At 37.3% G+C, this 19,137-nt stretch overlaps 1 protein-coding gene across 1 annotated transcript in view; it reads left to right on the top strand.

Annotated features, from left to right (window-relative positions):
- Pdzd8 (PDZ domain containing 8) overlaps positions 1 to 19,137 on the top strand; it is a 57,424-nt gene that overhangs the window by 9,676 nt on the left and 28,611 nt on the right. Inside the window, exon 2 of the mRNA XM_069988107.1 lies at positions 13,547 to 13,669. Within this exon, the coding sequence (XP_069844208.1) occupies positions 13,547 to 13,669 (123 nt within the window). The remainder of the gene's footprint in view (positions 1 to 13,546; positions 13,670 to 19,137) is intronic.

Raw genomic sequence — 19,137 nt, 5'->3', positions numbered from 1 at the left:
AATTATAGAATATATTTAGTAAATTACATAAAATTACTGAATACATTACTTCAAATATCTGAGTAAATTTCTCAAAAATCATTAAACTTTTTAGTATTACAAAGTTAGGATTTGTTCAAGCCCCACGACCGACAAAAAAAGTTAGGATGTGGACTCAAATTCTGAGAAGACTGTCAGCGAATAGAATTTATTGAATCACATTGTATGATAATAATTGTTGGAGCTCAGGAAATACTGTGTTCTTCATGTTTCTGTTTCTCCTGAAAGTAATTCAGCCTCTTCCCCTGAAGCTACTGTAGTTAGAAGATTTCTGTTCTGTTTCTTTAGTTACTATTTATTTGTTTATTTAGTATTTCTTGAGCAAATCATGCAACAATTTTTTAGATAGATTAAAATAATCATTTTTAAAGTTCTTAGAAGAATTATAGAAATATAAGGTACAATATTTAGAACTCACTTCCCTATAATTTCTGCAGGTTGAATTTTTTCCTAGCAGGTCTAATATAGATTGCTCTCAGATATGCAGATACAAATTATCTTAAAAATGTTTTCATTTAGTAAGTTTCAACTTCAGTGAGATAATTATACAGTGAGTTATAAATATGTAGGTAACATTAAAGTTTTTTCTATTTCATAAGATGTTTTGCATTCACTTGGGTAGAGAAATGTTAGGAAAAAAACAACAGTTATAACCTTAAAATATTCATTTCCTTTATTATTTTTTTCCTTATTCCAAATCCTGACTTCATGTCTGAAATTAACCTTCCTCCCCCATTTACCTCTCTCCTTTCTTTGCCCTTTCTTTTTTCCCTTTTTTCTTTTCTTCCTTCCCTCTTCCTCTTCTTTTCCCCTCCTCCTTTCTTTCCTTCTCCCTTTTCTCTGTTGATTTCTTTAGAATCAATAAGTCAACTAGTCCTTCTTTCAAGATAAACTTTAAATCTGTTAGAAATAATGGGCTTAAAGTATTAGATTGCAACTTATAATTTATAAAGAATTGCTATGATTAAGAATTATTCCAACTTTAACTCATTGGTTTTTGAAGTGTAGTTAAGGCATTCTTTTGAGTCACCTAGACTTTTACCTGGATTCTTTCCAGTCAAAACAATTCTCATAACAATACAAAAATGTTACCTGCATCATTATCATTCTCTTCAGAGCTTTCTAGAGTAGAGTTTTAGTCAAAGTATAAGTGATAAAATCGTGACCCTGACAGCTAAGGAGATGTAAGCTTTTATATATCCTTATGTTGATAAATTGTATAATTTTAATTTCTCATAGGAAATATTAGTAGATGTAATCTATATAATCAACAGCTCTTTGGGGTTCTCAGTAATTTAAGTATATAGGAATTCTAAGAACCACATGTTTGAGAACTAGTCTAACCTAGTTTATTTTCATTATATATAACAGAAATACCTCAATTGTCTTGTTTTCTCAGTCAATTTTGGCAAACATTAGCTATAGACATTACTTTTTGTTGCTGTCTAGTATTGCTCATTGATCTTAGTGTTGTAAGGCACTGAGGGTTTAATGGACCTCTGCAGTTTTGCCTGTGCAGTTTACTGTGTAATCACAAGCAAGACACTTGAACTTCCCCATGCTTAGTTTCTTCCTGTGGAAAATAAGCCTTATGATGCTGTGCATTGTTATGTATCATAGAGGATGTATACATGAGTATCATGTAAATTATAGAAGTGTTGGGAATGGATAAATTGGAAGTTTCTTATATTCTCTTGATTCAAAGATACAAGTGTTGCGGGAGGCTAGTATAGTAGAATAGGACTTGAGATTTGCCCATTTTTTAGCTTTGTGAAAGCTGAAAATAGGCTATGGTAATGGTTGCTTACTTTTTGTATTGTGGTAAACATAAAAGCATATGATATTGTCTGACATGTCAGAGAATTACTTTGGTTCCCTTGGCAACACATCTCATCATCTCATTTGATACCTTATCTTTCTGGTACATTGAGTATCAGTTAACATTGGTTTACCTCTGAGTCTCCAGCTATTTGAGTTCTCTTATGTGGGATGAAGCCTGTATTACCACTTATGTTCAATACATATATAAAGCCACTTAAGAACACTGTGAAGTGTTTTAGCTCTTGGTGGGACTTTTTGTTTGTTTTGTGATGCTGAGGATGGAACCCAAAGTCATTGCATAATGTTAGACAAATACTCTTACTACTGAGTTATATTCCCTGTACCAGATCTTTATTATTCTTATGCAAAATTAGGTTAGAAATAAGTACTATTAAGGTAACTGTAACCCCTCTGTACAGTATTTTTACAATAAAAAACATTAAAAAAAATAAGTACTATTAAGGAAGTGAATGAGTAAGCTGGAGGGGAGTTGTTTGTAACAGTAATAGATAATAGATAATAGCTAAACTAGGAAGCACAGTATTATTACTTTGTTCTCTTGCTTTGCAAGTTGGTACCATCACAAAGGACACACTTGGGATTTTTGTTTTGTTTTGTTTTGTTCTTAAAGCTGGTATGGTGACTGAAATCATGGCCCTGTTAATCTAAAGTCTGAGGAAGACAGAGCCGTGACTTGAGACTTGTCAATGTGAATGCTTCATCCTATCTATAGTCATTCTTTGTGGAGGGAACAAGTCTGCTTTTTGACATGTCTATAGGAGGCCAACCTCCTGTAGGAAATAGTTCTAGAGCACCTCACTGTGCTGAATGCTTTGTGAGAAATTTCTCATGTACGTTATAGCAACTGTACAAGGTAGGGGCTATTGCTATATTGTAGTTTTACAGATAAAGAAACTGGCTTTCTCTCAAAGCCAAAAATAACTTACCTAAGTTCTCAAACCTAGTATTAGAGCTTAAATTCAAGACCAAGTAAGCCCTAGTACTTTAAACTGACTTACCAGAAAAAAGCAGAAAGGAAAGATAGAAATCTTACAAAGTCCAAGAAAAAATATCAGAGGGAAACACAGATTAGGGGTAACACAGATCAGTGCCTTGTGCATCCTGGAAACATGGTTCCTGTTAATAGAGAGCCTGCCTAGTAAGTATAAGGCTTGATTTTAAACCTAGGCATTGCCACTGCATGGGGGTGGGGCAGAGAAGTGGAATTAAGCAGAGAGGGGGTTAATGGCCAGCAATTCTACAGTCTATGATGGAGTGGGAGGCAGGGAGAGAAGGGAAAACCAAAGAGAAACAGAAGTAACTAAATGATTTCAGTTTCTGCTTTGGCCGTATTATCTATATGTGTGTGTGTGTGTTCATGTGTACTATCTTTTTAATCCTTGTAGTACCATAATAGTGGTATTTCATTTAAATATGAATAAGCACAAGTTCCAAAAGGTTAGATGGGTTATATAATTTGAAAAAGTAGGTCTGTAAGGAAACTCATGCTTTTATGTCCACTATACAGTTTTAAGAAGCAAAAAACTTTTTTTATTTGAACTTTTTATTATGAAAATTTTCAAATGTAGTTCAGAGGCCCAAAGAATAGTAACATAAACCTTTATGTACCTGTCATCTAACATTTTACTACTTTATTTACTTTTATTAGGAAAAAGTTTTAAGTCTCTATGAGACCTATAAGTCAAAAAAATAATGTTGTATTTTGAAATACTTTTAAGCCTATAATCCTAGCTACTCAGGAGGCTGAGATCTGAGGATCATGGTACAAAGCTAGTCCAGGCAGGAAAGTTTGTGAGACTCTTATCTCCAATTAACCACCAGAAAACTGGAAGTGGTACTGTGGCTCAAGTGGTAGAGCGCTAACCTTGAGCTGAAGAGCTCAGGGACAGCAACCAGGCCCAGAGTTCAGGACCCATGACTAACCAAAAAAAGAAAAAACAAAAAACTTACTAAAATAATTTTATTTTTATTTATTTATTTTTGTTGGTTGTGGGGCCTGAACTCTGGGCCTGGGCCTGGGCGCTGTCCCTCTGCTCTTCAGTTCAAGGCTAATGCTCTACCACTTAAGCTACAGCGCCATTTCTGGCTTTTTCTGCTTATGTAGTACTGAGGAAGTGAACCCAGGATCTCATGCATGTGAGGCAAGCAGTATACCAGTGAGCTACCTTCCAGCCCCTAAAATATTTTTAAAGGTTTAAAGATCTTTGAATCAGAGGGAAAGAAAATGCTCTATAAAGTCTCAAATGACAATGACACAAAATTGTCATTTAGATATTATAGTAATCTCTACCCCCTGTGAAAACTATTTGTTATTTCTAATTTCCATCTTTCCCTTTTGTTTCTGCTTGACTCATTCATTCTTCATTAGGCAGAATATGAGAATATGGTGCTGTGTTCATTCTTTACTGATCCCAAAAAAAGATTGTAGTATCTCACTTTGATAAGTCTTTTCATTCTCAAGAAATCTTTGTTGGAGGGCTGACATCTGAAAATTGTTCCAAGTTTAGCCTTAGACATAGGGAGAAGAGATGAAAATACATTGCTGAGTAGAAAAAAAAAATCACAAAAGAGTAGAATCAGGACTTCGTGGGTTATCTTTAGGAATTTAGTGAGGAAGCCAATTTGATAAACAAAAGGAGAAAAGAAAGAGCAGGCCTTGGGTGCTGTAACATTCTCGGAGCTCCTCTAGGTGCTGTACACTTATACATGCCAAACCTTTGTACTAGTTATTAAAAACTAGAAAAGGTTGAGCTCTTGTGGCTCACACTTGTAATTATCGCTATTCAGGAGGCTCAGATCTTAGAATCATGGTTCAAGTCAGCCTGAGCAGGAAAATTCATGAGACTATTTCCAATAAGCTACCAAAAGCCAGAAGTGAAGTTATGGCTTAAAGTAGTAGACTAGGCGAGGTGCCGGTGGCTCACAGCTGTAATCTTAGCTACTCAGGAGGCTGAGATCTGAGGATCACAGTTCAAAGCCAGCCCAGGCAGGAAAATCTGTGAGACTCTTATTTCCATTCCACCAGAAAACTAGAAGTGGTGCTGCGACTCAAGTGGTAGAGCATTAACCATGAGCTGAAGAGCTCAGAGACAGAGCCCAGGCCAAGAGTACAAGCCCCACCACTGACAAAAAAAAAAGAAGTAGACCACTAACCTTGAATAAAAGAAGCTCAGGGACAGGACCCAGGCCTTGAGTTAAAGCTCCAGGACTGGCATAAAGAAGAGACTTTGGTTTCCAAAAACTTTTTAAGGAAACACATTATCAAATATAGCTTTCTAAGTGTGATGAATTCAACTTTTTAAGTAATTTTAAGTCCAGTGAAAATGTGTAACTACATAGTGAAGTCAAATGTCCAAGAGACCACTCATGTACATTATTCGTAACAGTCAAGATAGGCTCATCAATAAAAGAATAGGAGAAGGAAAATGTGTGGCAAAAGTACAAATGAATGCTACTATTCAGTCTTAAAAGAAGGAAGTCCTGTCTTTTAGGATAATATTATTACCTTAAATGAAATAATCCAGGTGTATAGTAAGAGAATAGTACCTTATTGAACTTAACGTATGTGGAATCCGAAGTTGAAGTCATGCAAGTAAAGAGGAGAATGGGTGTTACCAGGGATTGTGATGGCTAGGGAGATACTGGTCAAAGGATACAAAATTTCAGTAGGACTAGGGGGATGGCTCAAGTGGGAGAATGCTTGCCTAGCAAGTGAAGGCCTTGAATTCAAATCCCAGTATTGCAAACAAAATTTCAGTTAAGGATAGATTCAAGAAGTCTATTTTATAACATGGTAACTGTGTTCTTGACAATGATTGTACACTTTTTTTTGTCGGTCGCGGGGCTTGAACTCTGGGTTTGGGCACTGTCCCTGCACTCTTCAGCTCAAGGCAAGTGCTCTACCACTTGAGCCACAGCACCACTTCTGGTTTTCTGGAGATAAGAGTTTCACAGACTTTCCTGTCTGGGCTGGCTTTGAACCACAATCCTCAGATCTCAGCTTCCTGAGTAGCTAGGATTACAGGCATGAGCCACCGGTGCCTGGTTAATGATTGTACTCTTGAACATAAATTGTATGTGTTCATACTGCAAAAAGTATAAAATATGTGAAGTGACATGTGTGTTAATGAATTCAGCCATTGTATAAAGCTTGTTGCATACATTAAGTATATGTGATATTTTTGGTGAATTAAAAAAAGGCAAAAAGGAAAAATACTCTCACATTCATGTCAGAAGCATTTAATGAGTTGTTACAGATCAAACTCAGAACAATCCCTGGAACATAAATGCCAGGTGTTACTGTAGACATGCAGAGAAATAGGGGTTAGGCTTGGCCACAGAGATAATATGACTGCTAATGATATAACTTCACTTTTCACAGTCTGTGTTTCTCTGTAGAAAATAAAAGGATTGACCTAGATCATGTCTTTAAGATTTAGGAGATACTCATCTCTTTTATTCATTGATATACTTCATTTTTCTTAAATAGAGTCCAAGTGTTTTAAATATGCTATGGTGTGTGTGTGTGTGTGTGTGTGTGTGTGTTGTGTGTGTGTGTGTGTGTGTGTGTGTTTACACAGGTGTGGAAGACAGAGCATGTGTATGTGTTCCTTTATAAACGTGGGATAGATTTTTAGGGAGTGTTGACAGTACCTTAAAAGAGATACCGAAACTTTTAAGAATTCTTTTTGTGCTTAGCAAAAAACATCTGTGTTACCTTGCAGGTTAAAAGGTGCTGGTTATGCATTTATCTTACTTCATTAGTAACAAAAAGAATTTTGAACTAGAAATTGAAGTAGAGGGAGACAAAAAAATTTTGAAGTCATATGATTTGTAAAGTGATACTATATATTTGTATTATTCTGTTTAATGTTTTTCATAATACCTTTCTTGACAAATCTTCATCTGACCCCCTGCTGAATAGATTTATTCTCCATTGAATAGGCTGAATCCTTTTTTTTTTTTTTCTTACTAGCTCTTATTACAGCATTTTTCTTATATTCTGCTGGAAACCGTCACATTTATGGCAGATACAGAAGCCTGACCAAACTCAAGAAGATCTGAACTTCAGCATTTTTTTCTTTGACTTTTTAATGTTTTTGTTGAGATTAAGTGATTACATAAATTTCACAGTATTGTGGGATAGTGATAGTTAAAGTCACAAACACATTTTAACCTTCACAAGGCAGATTGTTATTATCATGGTCTATAAAGTTTGTGAATTCTATAAGCTTTGACAATACAACTGTTTCTTCCAAATCAGGTGATTACATACATTTCTTTCCTTTTGCTTAGTGTAAGCTGTTCCCTCTTTCCCTCTCATTCCCTCCCTCTCACAACATATTTTTTATATTGGGTTTTCAATAACCTTTTTTTTTTCTAAAGATCCCAGTGTTTACAAACAGTTTTACTTCTGCCATGTGATGTAGATGTCACCAGCTGGCATTCAGGGTGTTTTGTAGAACAATATTGAAAGGACATCTGAGCAAAAACATATTTTAGATGTTACAAAAGATTTTCTCAGGGCTGGGAAGATGGCTCAGTGGTAGAGCGCTTGCCTTGCATGCTTGAGGCCCTGGGTTCGATTCCTCAGCACCACATAAGCAAAAAGCCGGAAGTGGCGCTGTGGCTCAAGTGGTAGAACGCTAGCCTTGAACTGAAGAGCTGAGGGACAGCACCCAGGCCCAGAGTTCAGGCCCCACAGCCGGACCAAAAAATAAAATTAAATTAAAAAAAAAAAAGATTTTCTCAGATTCATATATGAAAAGAGGATTTGGCTTCTGTAGATGTAAAACAATCACTATCCTCCCTGCTCTGTCTAAAACTACTGCCCTGACCTTTAAGATCATGGAGGTTTTTTTTTTTTTTTCCTGTTTTGAACTGTCAAATTATACTGTGCATACTTATTTATTTCTTTATTTTGCCTGTCTACTTTGAACTAATCTCAACAATATAAGATTAGTTCATGTGGTTGGAAATAGGTATAATTCATTTGCATTTACTGTGAGAATGTGCCTTAGGCTCACCATTCTTCTAATGATGGGCAGTGGGGTAGCAACATTCTTACACGTGTATCTTTGAGGGGCTTGAACTCTGGGCTTGGGCTCTGTCCCTGCACTCTTCAGCTCAAGGTGAGTGCTCTACCGCTTGAGCCACAGCACCACTTCCGGTTTTCTAGTGGTTTATTGGACTTTCCTGCCCGGGCTGGCTTTGAACCATGATCCTCAGATCTCAGCCTCCTGAGTAGCTAGTATTACAGGCATGAGCCACCAGTACCTGGCCTCCCCAACATATATCATCTGTTTTTGTTTTAGCTATTGCACATAATTTTCTTGATCAATTGTGGTGTTTGAACTCAGGGCTGGCCTGGGCACTATCCCTGAGCTCTTTTTGCTCAAAGGCTAGAGTTCTACCACTCTGAGTCACCACATCACTTTCTGTTTTCTGGTGGTTAATTGGAGATAAGAGTTTCTCACAGGCTTTCCTGCTTGGCCTGGCTCTGAACTGCCTCTTGAGTAGCTAGGATTACAGGCATGAGCAACCAGCATCCAGCTATTACACATTATTTAAAGGTCAAGTGGAACAGAAGATTTATAATAAAACTTGTCAGTTACCTCTATACCCTCTACTTTTCTGTCATCAATCACACTCTAAGCAACTGTTTCTAATTATTTTTCTAACAACTATTAAGAGGCATTGGTTATGAGGACAAATTCTGAAGCTCAATTCCTTAGATTCCTGGCTCTACCACTTACTAGCCGTGTATCCTTGAATGAGTTATCTTTCTGTTTCCTCATCTATACTATACTATCTGTTATACAACTATACTCAGGGCCTCTCCCCTACGAATCACCGGCCCTATTTTGTTATTTTTCAGATAGAGCCTTGAATTTTTGTCAGGCTCATTTCCTTGATTCTTGTTTTAAGCTCTCCTTTTGTGGGCATATGCTTTCTTGTTCTTTGTTCTCCCTGGACCTATTCCATATCTGTGTGATAGAAGAAAATGATTTGCAGCCCTTGCCTTATCACACTATTGTGAGAACCAAGCACAGTAATGTATGCAGAACCACAAGTTTCCTTGTCAGGTACCTTTACTCTAGATTTAGAAGCAGAAAATGGGTTTAAAAAATTCAACCTCAGCCAGGTGCAGGGGGTTCTCACCTGTAATCTTAGCTACTCAGGAGACTGAGATCTGAAGATTGTGGTTCAAAGCTAACACAGATAGCAAAGTCCTTAAGACTCTTTATCTCCAATAAACTACTTTAAAAAGCTGGAAGAGGAGCTGTGGTTCAAGTGGTAGAGTGCTGACCTTGAGCAAAAGCATTTGAGTCCCAGAGCTAGCAAAAGAAGAAAAAAATCAACTTCGTGGGCTATAGACCAAACTCTGGAGTTACACTGAGTTCTGTTACTGATTCAGTTGTCTCCTTTTATTCTCTGCAGATTCATGTGTTTGAAGCCTTAAATCATCTGTGGCTGTATTTGAGATAGGCTTTTTTTGTTCATTTGTTTCCCTCTAAGGGTGTGGTTGAACTGATAGCCTGGCAAGCTCAAGCCTCTGAGTTTAAGCTGCACTGTACATATATACAGAGCATACTTTAGGACTTTGTCTCAAAAATCCAAAGGACATACACACACACACATACACATACACACACACAGCATACTTTAGGACTTTGTCTCAAAAATCCAAAGGACACACACACACACACACAGAGCATACTTTAGGACTTTGTCTCAAAAATCCAAAGGACACACACACACGCACGCACGCACGCACGCATACTTTAGGACCTTGTCTCGAAAATCCAAAGGTTGGGATTGTAGCTTGCCTACCATAATTATGCCCTGGCTTCAATCCCCTAGCACAGTAAAAAAATAAAAAAGAGAAGGCCCTGGCAGTTGCCTAAATGGTGGTCTACCACATGGGCTATGCTTCTAGAATGTCTTTTTGCTGGTCATTTTTGAAGATGGAGTCTCACAGACTTTTCTAACAAGGCTGGCTTTGAATTACAGTCCTCTAGATCTCAGCCTCTTAAGTAGCTAGAAATGTAGGAGTGAAATCCTGGCATTGATATTTTTAAAATTTTAGAGCAATAAAAAATTAATTTATTGTTGCTATTCTAATGGTACTGGGCTTTGAACTCATAGCCTTGTCCTTACTAGACAAACACTACCACTTGGAGCCACATCTTTAGCCCTTTTTTGCTTTAGTTACTTTCCATGTCAGATCTTGTGTGCTTTTTGCTTATGCTGGCCTTGGTCTGTAATCCTCCTACCTATACCTCTCAGGTAGCTTGGTAATTATAGGTATACTTCACCACCTCTAGCCTAGAGTGACAGATTTTTGTATGTTCCTCAGGAGGGGTAAGGCTTGTGTGTTAAAAACACTCATCTGTGGTATAAATTCATATTGTAAATTTCCTGTGTTTTCTCCCTGTCTGAAACAAATGATAACTAATTAGTGTAGTAGTAGAGAAACTAAGGGGCTTTCTGCATTCTTCATTAGTTCAAAAAAGGACAAAGCACCAACCATCTGTGCACCTATTTGTTTCCTTCAAAAGTGTTTTCCTTTAATCCAGTTTACTCAAAAACCATAAAACAGCATTTCCCTCTATCAATATCTTTCAGATATTTCTGAGAATATCGTATTTCCTATTTAGTGTTAGATTTTTATAAATCAGCTCCATATATACTCAAGTCCTAAAGTGGCAAAGCACTCTATCCAGGTATGTGAGAGGTACAGAGAATTGTGAAGCTAGGTCATATTGCAGCTTTCAAGACCTGAATAACTATAAGATAAAGCGGAGCGCACGCACGCATGCATGCACACATACATACATATATCTTCAGATTTTACACAGTAGCAGAACATACATACTAATTTTTCTACTTGTGTTTTTAGTGCCAGTAGTGAGGCTTGAACTCAGGGTCCTTACTCTCTCCCTTGGCTCTTTCCACTCACAGCTGGCACTTCACTACTTGAGTCACAATTCTACTTCCAGCTTTTTGCTGGTGAACTGGAGATAAGTCTCTCAGATTTGCCTGCATTGGCTGGCTTCAAACCACAATCCTCAGATCTCACTCTCTTTTGGGTAGCTAGGATTAGTATATGTGTGTATGTGTGCATGGGAGTTGATCAGGCTTTAAAGAGTAAAGAAAACTTCCAGTACCAAAAGCCTGAAGGGAAGATTATGTAGTGAGAGTTACCTCCAGTGACTACCACTTGAGCTACAGTCTTTTTTTGCCATTAATTTTTCAGAAAGTATCTCCCTCTATTTCTTTTACTTATTTTCTGGAGGTACTGTGGTTATGAATTCATAGCCTCATATTCACTATGCTCTACTACTTGGCTACTATTCCCAGTCCCTTTCTGCAATGGTTATTTTTCAAGATAGGTTCTCATTTTATTCCTAGGCTGTGGTTTTCCTGTTTGTACTTTGCTTTGTCACTGGGATGTCAGGCACACACCCCTCTGCCCCAACAATTGTGTGACAGATTAACATCACCACACTCAGTCATTGGTTGAGATAGAGTCTCAAACTTTTATACTCTGGCTGGTCTTAAACTGTGATGTCCCCCAATCTCTGCCTTGAGAGGCAGGATTCTAGGCTTCAGCCCTGAATCTGGCTTTAGCTTGTTTTTGATATAATGTCACACTATTTTTTTTTGCCTTGAAACACATTCTTCTTACCTTTCCCTTCTTCACGGCTGAGATGACAGGTGTACTCCTCCACCAAGCCCCCCCCCCTTTTTTTTTGTCGGTAGTGGAGCCTGAACTCTGGGCTTGGGCACTGTCCCTCAGCTCTTCAGCTCAATGCTAGTGCTCTACTACCTGAGCCATAGTGCCACTTCCTACTTTTTCTGCTTATGTGGTGCTGAGAAATCGAACCCAGGGCCTCATGCATGCAAGGCAAGCACTCTACCACTGAGCCACCTTCCCAGCCCTAGCCAAGGCCTTCTTGTTACACTTAATATTTTCTCCTGGTTTGGCTTCAAACTGCAATCTTCCTATCTAGGATTATAGGCGTGAGCCACTATGGCTGGCTGAAAAAAAAAAAATTTTAAATCAGGAGGCTATATGATTTGAAAGGTTAATTATAATATACCTTGAATATGAAACCAATAACTTCATATGGGGTGTGGGTGGGTGTCTTGCCATGTTGTCAGGCTAGTGTGCTAATCAAGTATAGCTGAGTATGTGTTTTGTTTTTGTTTTTGTTTTGTTTTGATCATCAATGGAAAGCCATTAGAACTTTTTACGCAGGCAGATGTCAAGTTTAGTACCCATGTGTAGGGTGAAGTGAAAACTAAACCTAAAGCCCAGTTTGCTTTTGCTTTAGTGGAGGAGTATGAGTTGTGTTTAAAATTAAGGTTACTTTAAAGCCTCCAATTTATAATTCAACACAAGTGTGTCTATAAAAACAAGAGTAATTGCTGGGCACTGGTGGCTCAAGCCAGCCCAGCAGGAAAGTCCATGAGTGAGACACTTATCTCCAGTAAACTACTCAGAAAAAGCTGGAAATGGCATTGTGGCTCAAGTGGTAAAGCACTAGCCTTGAGCACAGAGAGGCTCAGGACAGAGCCCAGGCCCTGAGTTTAAGCCCCAGGACCCACAAAAAACACAAAACAGAAAAATCAAGAGTAATAATAATGAACACATAACTGACACAAGTATTTCATAGACAGAAGATGTTTTATAACTTGGACCTTGATGGAGTTAGACTAGCTTGAATTCTGGTTTGGCCACTTTTCAAAGATGAGTAGTGTCTTAACCTTTCTAAGGTTCATATGGAGAGGGGTACTAGCAATATCACTGCTCTGCAGTGTGAACATTAAGATAAAGTATGTGTCTTTGTTGCTGCTGTTTTTAATGTACTAAGTGATTTGTTTCTTTTGTGTGTTTTTCCCTCATGATATAACCTGTTTTTACTGTATTTGATTCTGGTGCCCTGCATCTTATATACATTTTTCTAATTTGGGGAGGGAAAGGGAAATAACCAAATGTTGAAACAAGGATACAGGTTGACCCATTGTAACGATAAGATGTACAAAACACTATATTGAAAATGCACTTTACAACTGGAGGGAGGGAGGAGTTGGGGAGGTGGAGAAGGGAGGAATGGTAGGGGAAAAACAAAAGTGGGGGTAACAATGCTCGATAGGTAATGCACTCATTACCTTACTCATGTATCTGTATAGTATCTTTACAATAAAAAAATATATTAAAAAAAAAGATAAAGCACATGAAGCCATTAACCGCTGCATGGCAAATAAATGTCCCCTGAATACCACTACTGCTATTATTATTATCATGTAGTAATCGTTATTATTTTGTTTCTGTGGAACAATACTGCTGAATTTTTATCTTAAACTATAGAAACATTCTTCCCTTTTGGCATCCAAACCTCAGGGCCTACTGGCTGCCTTTAGATTATCCACTTCTTGTTTTGAATGGCCTGCCTTGTCAGTGAGGATATGCAACAAAACCCAGATTCCTGGGTGCTTCAGAGAGGTGCCATTTGCTGCCAGTTATAAGAAAGAGTGGTAGGCTTTGCTTTTGTAGATGCTTTGATTTTTTTTTAAATACAAATATATGTCATTACTATACTTTCATTTATGGTGTTTTGTTATTCAGATATTTAGACTTCTTTTTGCTTTTTATTAGGTTTAAGCCGTTTTTTCCATACCAAACCTTGCAAGGATTTGAAGAAGATGAAGAGCATATCCATATACAACAATGGGCACTTACAGAAGGCCGTCTTAAAGTTACATTGTTAGAATGTAGCAGGTACGTTCTTTCTTTTGTTATTACACCAAGGGAAAAAAAGCACAATGGAAATATATTCAAAGAATACTTGTGTTTATACTCTTTACTGTTTATTTGTGATATATTCTTAAGATGTAAATGTCATAAAAGTCCTTTCCAGCTTACAAAAATATAAACCATATTTTATAAAGTACTCTACTGAAGGGCATTATGCAATCACTTTTGATTGCTTTCGATGCATAATTACTCTGTTGGCATATTTTAACTTATTTTGCCAATTGGAGATCTGTTCATAGTATGATAATTTTGAGGATTATGATAATTAGTAATGCCCATGAAAGTGGCAAAAACCAGACTTTCAACCCTGTACGTTGGAAATCATCTTGCCTAACCTCATTATTTTACCTCCAAAGTCCAAGGTATGTTCATTTCTTTCCTGAATTACTTACTACATTCTCTTTCTCACTTTTTTCTCTTAACATGTAGATATAACAGCCAGAATGACCTTTAAAATGCAAATCTAATTGCCACTCTCCTACTTAAAATTCTTAATAGTTTCCCCATCCCTCCCCCCTTTCCTCTCACATCTGAGAAATTTATTGTATACAGCTCTCTTCCAGGGCCTGGCAGCTCACCTTCAGAGGGGGAGAGGGGCTCCATATAAGTAATCTCAGCAACAAGATCTCACAAAGCAGCACTCTACTAAAAGTTACTATATAGTTTGGAGATAGGGCTACTCCACAAATGTATGAACAGGTGAAATCCTTTTATGAACAAACATCCATTGAAGAGAAAGATGACAACTCTTAATTCAGTCTTATACACAGCACTCTACGGTGATTGGCAGAGTGGGCAGAGGTCAACATCCTTACTTGTCAGAGATCTGGATGGATGATGGGTGGGCCCATATGTTTGTCCACAAATAATGGGTACTCGGATACTGCCTATTTACAAGACCAACTACAAAGTGGGCAGTGTGTGTGTGTTTGTGTGTTCTGGAATGAGAGGGGTGGTCTTTACATCATATTCTATAGTTGGTGGGCTCAGAGAGGGGTTATTTTGTAGAGATGATGACAGCCATCAAAAGGCTATAGAGATGGAGCACCTGGGCAAAGATGAGGATCTGGATCATGCTCACAAACAAAAGGCTGCTGGGCAATGCCTCACACTAGCATCCCCTTCATGATCAGCTCTAGCTCATAACGGACATGGTAGGGTGCCATTGCCACTCTTGACTTTGCCATAGAGACTAGCCAGGGTACTGAAGATCGTGGTGCACAAGGTACTCATGATGTTGAAAAATGAATGAAGCATACTATTCTTACCTCAGACATGTCTGCAAGAACGTTGGGACAGAGATGGCAGACAGATGGGCACAGAAATGGGTGGCAGTCAAGGTCAAAGCACCTCCCCATTACTCTAAAGATGGGATCTAAATTCTCCTCTCCACCTACAAATGTCTGCTCCAACTTTTTTTCTCACTACCATTTGCCTATCCCCTTCATATGTAAGAAGGCTATCTAGGCTTTCTTAAGGGAAGGAAATGACAAAACTTCCTCTAAAATGGCCAAGTAGTAAAGATTTTGGGCTTTGTAATGCACATGGTGTCTGCTGTACACCCCATCTCTGCTGTGTAGTGTAAAAGCAGTCTTAGACAACATGTAAATGAGTGGGCACTGCTGAGTGTTACTAGAACTTTCAGGGAGCTTCACTGTGTTATGAAATGATCATTTGATTATCTTTCAACTATATAGAAATGTAAAAAACACTGGTTGTTGGCAAGGTGTTCAAAGCAGGTGTGGACTGGATTTGGACCACAGGTCCAAATTCCAAGTTCCTGGTTCCCTGCTTTGATGTTTTGAAAATACCAAGCTCCTTATGTTGACTGCTATTTTCCTGATATATTCTCTGTTCCTTGAAACCAACCTTCTGTGGTAGAGCTCAAAAGCTATCTCCTTAATGTCGATGGATCACTCAAGTAAAAGTATGTTGTCTTTAGGCCACATTTGAGTACCTTTTTAAATCCTGAAGTGACTCAGATTATGCACCATCATGTTATAAAGTCTTATTGACAAGAAATTCTTTTATTGAAACAAAGATGAAATTTACATAGGCAAGGCTCAATGAAAAGCACCTGGCCTGGCAAGCAGGAGGCTCTTGGGTCAAACCCCACCCAGTACTGCTTCCCTGCAAAAAAAAAAAAAAAAAAAGTCTAAAATGTGCTATATATCTTATAAAAGAAACCAAAGTGTATTATAAAAAATTATTTTATAGTGTATTATAAAATTGGCATAACAGTACTATTTCACATATTCAGAGAAAAGATAACTTCCTTTGCCTCAATGTTGCTGGTGGAGTTAATAGTTGTTACCTTTATAGCCATTAAACCACTAACTGCTGTTGCCTTGGAGAAACTGAAGTCAGACATTGTTTATGTCATGTTTAATTGAGATCAGCGATATAAAGAAAAACATTAGGAATTATAATGTAACCTGCTTTATTTTAATAAGGAACATGGTATACTTAATCTTGAAAATATGTTAGAGCTGGGCGCTGGTGGCTCATGCCTGTAATCCTAGCTACTCAGGAGGCTGAGATCTGAGGATCGCGGTTCAAAGCCAGTCCAGGCAGCAAAGTCTGTGAGACTTTTATTTCTAATAAACTATGCAAAAAACTGGAAGTGGCACTGTAGCTCAAGTGGTAGAGCTAGCCTTGAGCTGGAGAGCTGAGGGACAGCACCCAAGCCCCACAACTGACCAAAAAAAACTAAAAGAAAGTGATATATTAGAAACTGGTAAAAAAAATCTTCTGAGTTTATTTGGACAGGGGTCAAAGTAACAGCCAGATTTTTTTTTTTTGTCGGTCATGGCCTGAACTCTGGGCCTGGGTGCTGTCCCTTGGCTCTTCAGCTCATGCTAGTACTCTACCACTTTTGAGCCACAACGCCACTTCTGTTTTTTTCTGCTTATGTGGTGCTGAGGAATCGAACCCAGGCCTCATGCATGCGAGGCAAGCACTCTACCACTGAGCCACCTTCTCAGCCCAAACAGCCAAATTTTTACTGCAAATATTTTTACATTGTTTTGATTTTTATGACAATGTCACCTGGTCAAAAAACAAGTACAAGTAATTTTAGAAAGAACATACTGGAGTTGAAGGGGACAGCACAGAAAATAGTCTCTTTTATTCAGTCTTCTTCTTATATTAGTTCTGTAAGCTTGGAATAGATGACTTATACTTTTTATCTAGGTCGTGGCTTAATCTAGGGAACAAGTATGCTATCTGAAGAACTTTTTAGATACTATCTTTATAAATCGCAATGTATAAAATTCTGTGTTGTGCAGTGTTACTGTTTACATTCTTTAAAGATTATTTTAAAAAGTGTTACTGAAGAGAATTAAGTTGCTATTCTCAACTCTCCTAGCTTTTTAAAATGTTGCTATTGAAGCCTGAACCTTGTTTTTAATATTCTTATTACAAACCTATCACATTCCTTACTATAATTTTTTTTTTTTTGGTTGGTCATGGGGCTAGACCTCTGGGCCTGGTGCTGTCCCTTGACTCTTTAGCTCAAGGCAAGTGCTCTACCACTTGAGCCACAGCACCACTTCCGGTTTTCTGGTGGTTTATTGTAGATAAGAGTCTCCTGAGTAGCTAGGATTACAGGCATGAGCCACTGGCACCTGGCCTTAAAAATTTATTTTCCTTAGTATAAAAAATAAGAGCTGGCTCTTTAGGTAGATTCTAAATTTGGAAGATTCAAACTAAAGAGGAGATTCTACAAAGCATTCAGTTATTGTTTCAAATATAAATTCATCTTTTTTGTGTGAAAATACCGTACAGAGGGGTTACAATTTCATGAACAAGGTAATGAGTACATTTCTTATCAAGCATTGTTATTTTATGGCTTATTGTCAATTCTGATGCAGTTAGTGACCCTAGGGAAGAGGGAAGAACAAATAGTAGGGTCTTTCTTTTTAGAGAAAGGACAAAAAATTGCTTACAAGTTCAAAATTTGGACATAAAAGTCTTAATATCTCTTGAAACTTTTTCTTGAAATAACTACTTAGCAATATGAAAAAACTTGAAAAATAGAATGGCCAAAAACATTAAAATATAAGCTAATAAAAATTTAATGTTTCTAAATGCTGTGATAAGTTGAGGTTGTTTCAGTTTGTAGAATAAATGCTTATTAACATTTGTCTCGCTTGAACAAAATTTACTTAAATATCTTCACATTGTTAAATATCATGTGGATCAGTTACTGCAACAGTAACTTATAAATGCTTATTCCTTAAGCTTTTGAGAACTTAAATAAAGAACATAACTAGCATTTTTTCCCTCCAAAGGCAAGAAGTAAAATATCATAAATATTATTCATAGTCAACTGTAGTTCTGTGTGAGGACTATTTTTTAATTATTAAGCCATTCATTTTGAAATAATGAAATGTTTCTTTGTAAGAATCTTTTAAATGCTTTTAAGCTGCTTTCAGTCATAAAAAAAAGTGTGTGTAAAGATTTTTATTGAACTTAACCTGTTATAAAATTCTGAGAGTCAGTTTTACCAATGAGGAAATAAATTAGGAACCATGATAAAGTGCATTTTGAAATTATTAGAATAGACAACTAAAAAGTTTGTGTTTTAGAAGGCAGCATAAGGTGGGAATAATACAGGCATAGAAAACATGGTGTTTACACCCTATCCTTGTGCCCATACTGTTGTGGCACAGGCAAGTTCTACGTATCTGTATCATGGTCAGGGGTGACATAAAAATAAACAGTAAAATAGAACACCACCCTACATCTGCTGAAAAAAATATAGGTTTTAGAACATGTGACTGAAGAAATGATCTTAATTAGTATGTCCTTTTACCTAAATAATATACTACTTTGGAATATGGAACCCTCACACAGCAAAACTATATAGCCTCTGCCTTCTTTCACTAGCCCTAATTTCTTCTTTCTAAAAGACACTAGTAACTAAACCACAGCTTTCCATTATAGCCCAAAGCAGTTAGCATTCAATGATTCTACATCAACATAATCATTATATACAGTATTTATCCAAAACTGTGTTCTTCTTGGAATACTGGTTGTAAGAATTTGAACTTTACTAATTCAAAAGAATTTTATGTCTAATTACCTGAAATATAATTTTGAATTTCCCAAGCAAAACATGGAAGTTGGAAGGCAAGTTTTTTTTTTTAATTGGTTCTAACCCTTCACTTTCATTGATTAGTTTTTACAAAGCAGTTATTCTATATGATTGCATACTTTCTTGAGTTGACTGAAAGCTCTTTATTAACCACAGATATACTCAATTGCTATATTTGTAGTACTGCTGCTAAGAGGCTATATTATACCAGTCCTAGGCCTTGAACTCAGGGACAGGGACAGGCCTTTTGCATAGCTCTACTTCTAGCTTTTTTTAGTGGTTAATTAGAGATAAGAGTCTCACCGACTTTCCTATTCAGGCTGGCTTTGAACCT

This window comes from Dipodomys merriami, unplaced genomic scaffold, assembly GCF_024711535.1.
Source record: "Dipodomys merriami isolate MVZ:Mamm:240054 unplaced genomic scaffold, mDipMer1.0.p SCAF_35, whole genome shotgun sequence".
Lineage (NCBI taxonomy): Eukaryota > Metazoa > Chordata > Mammalia > Rodentia > Heteromyidae > Dipodomys > Dipodomys merriami.
The sequence above is the reverse complement of the archived record's forward strand: the minus strand, read 5'-3'. Positions and strand labels throughout refer to the sequence as shown.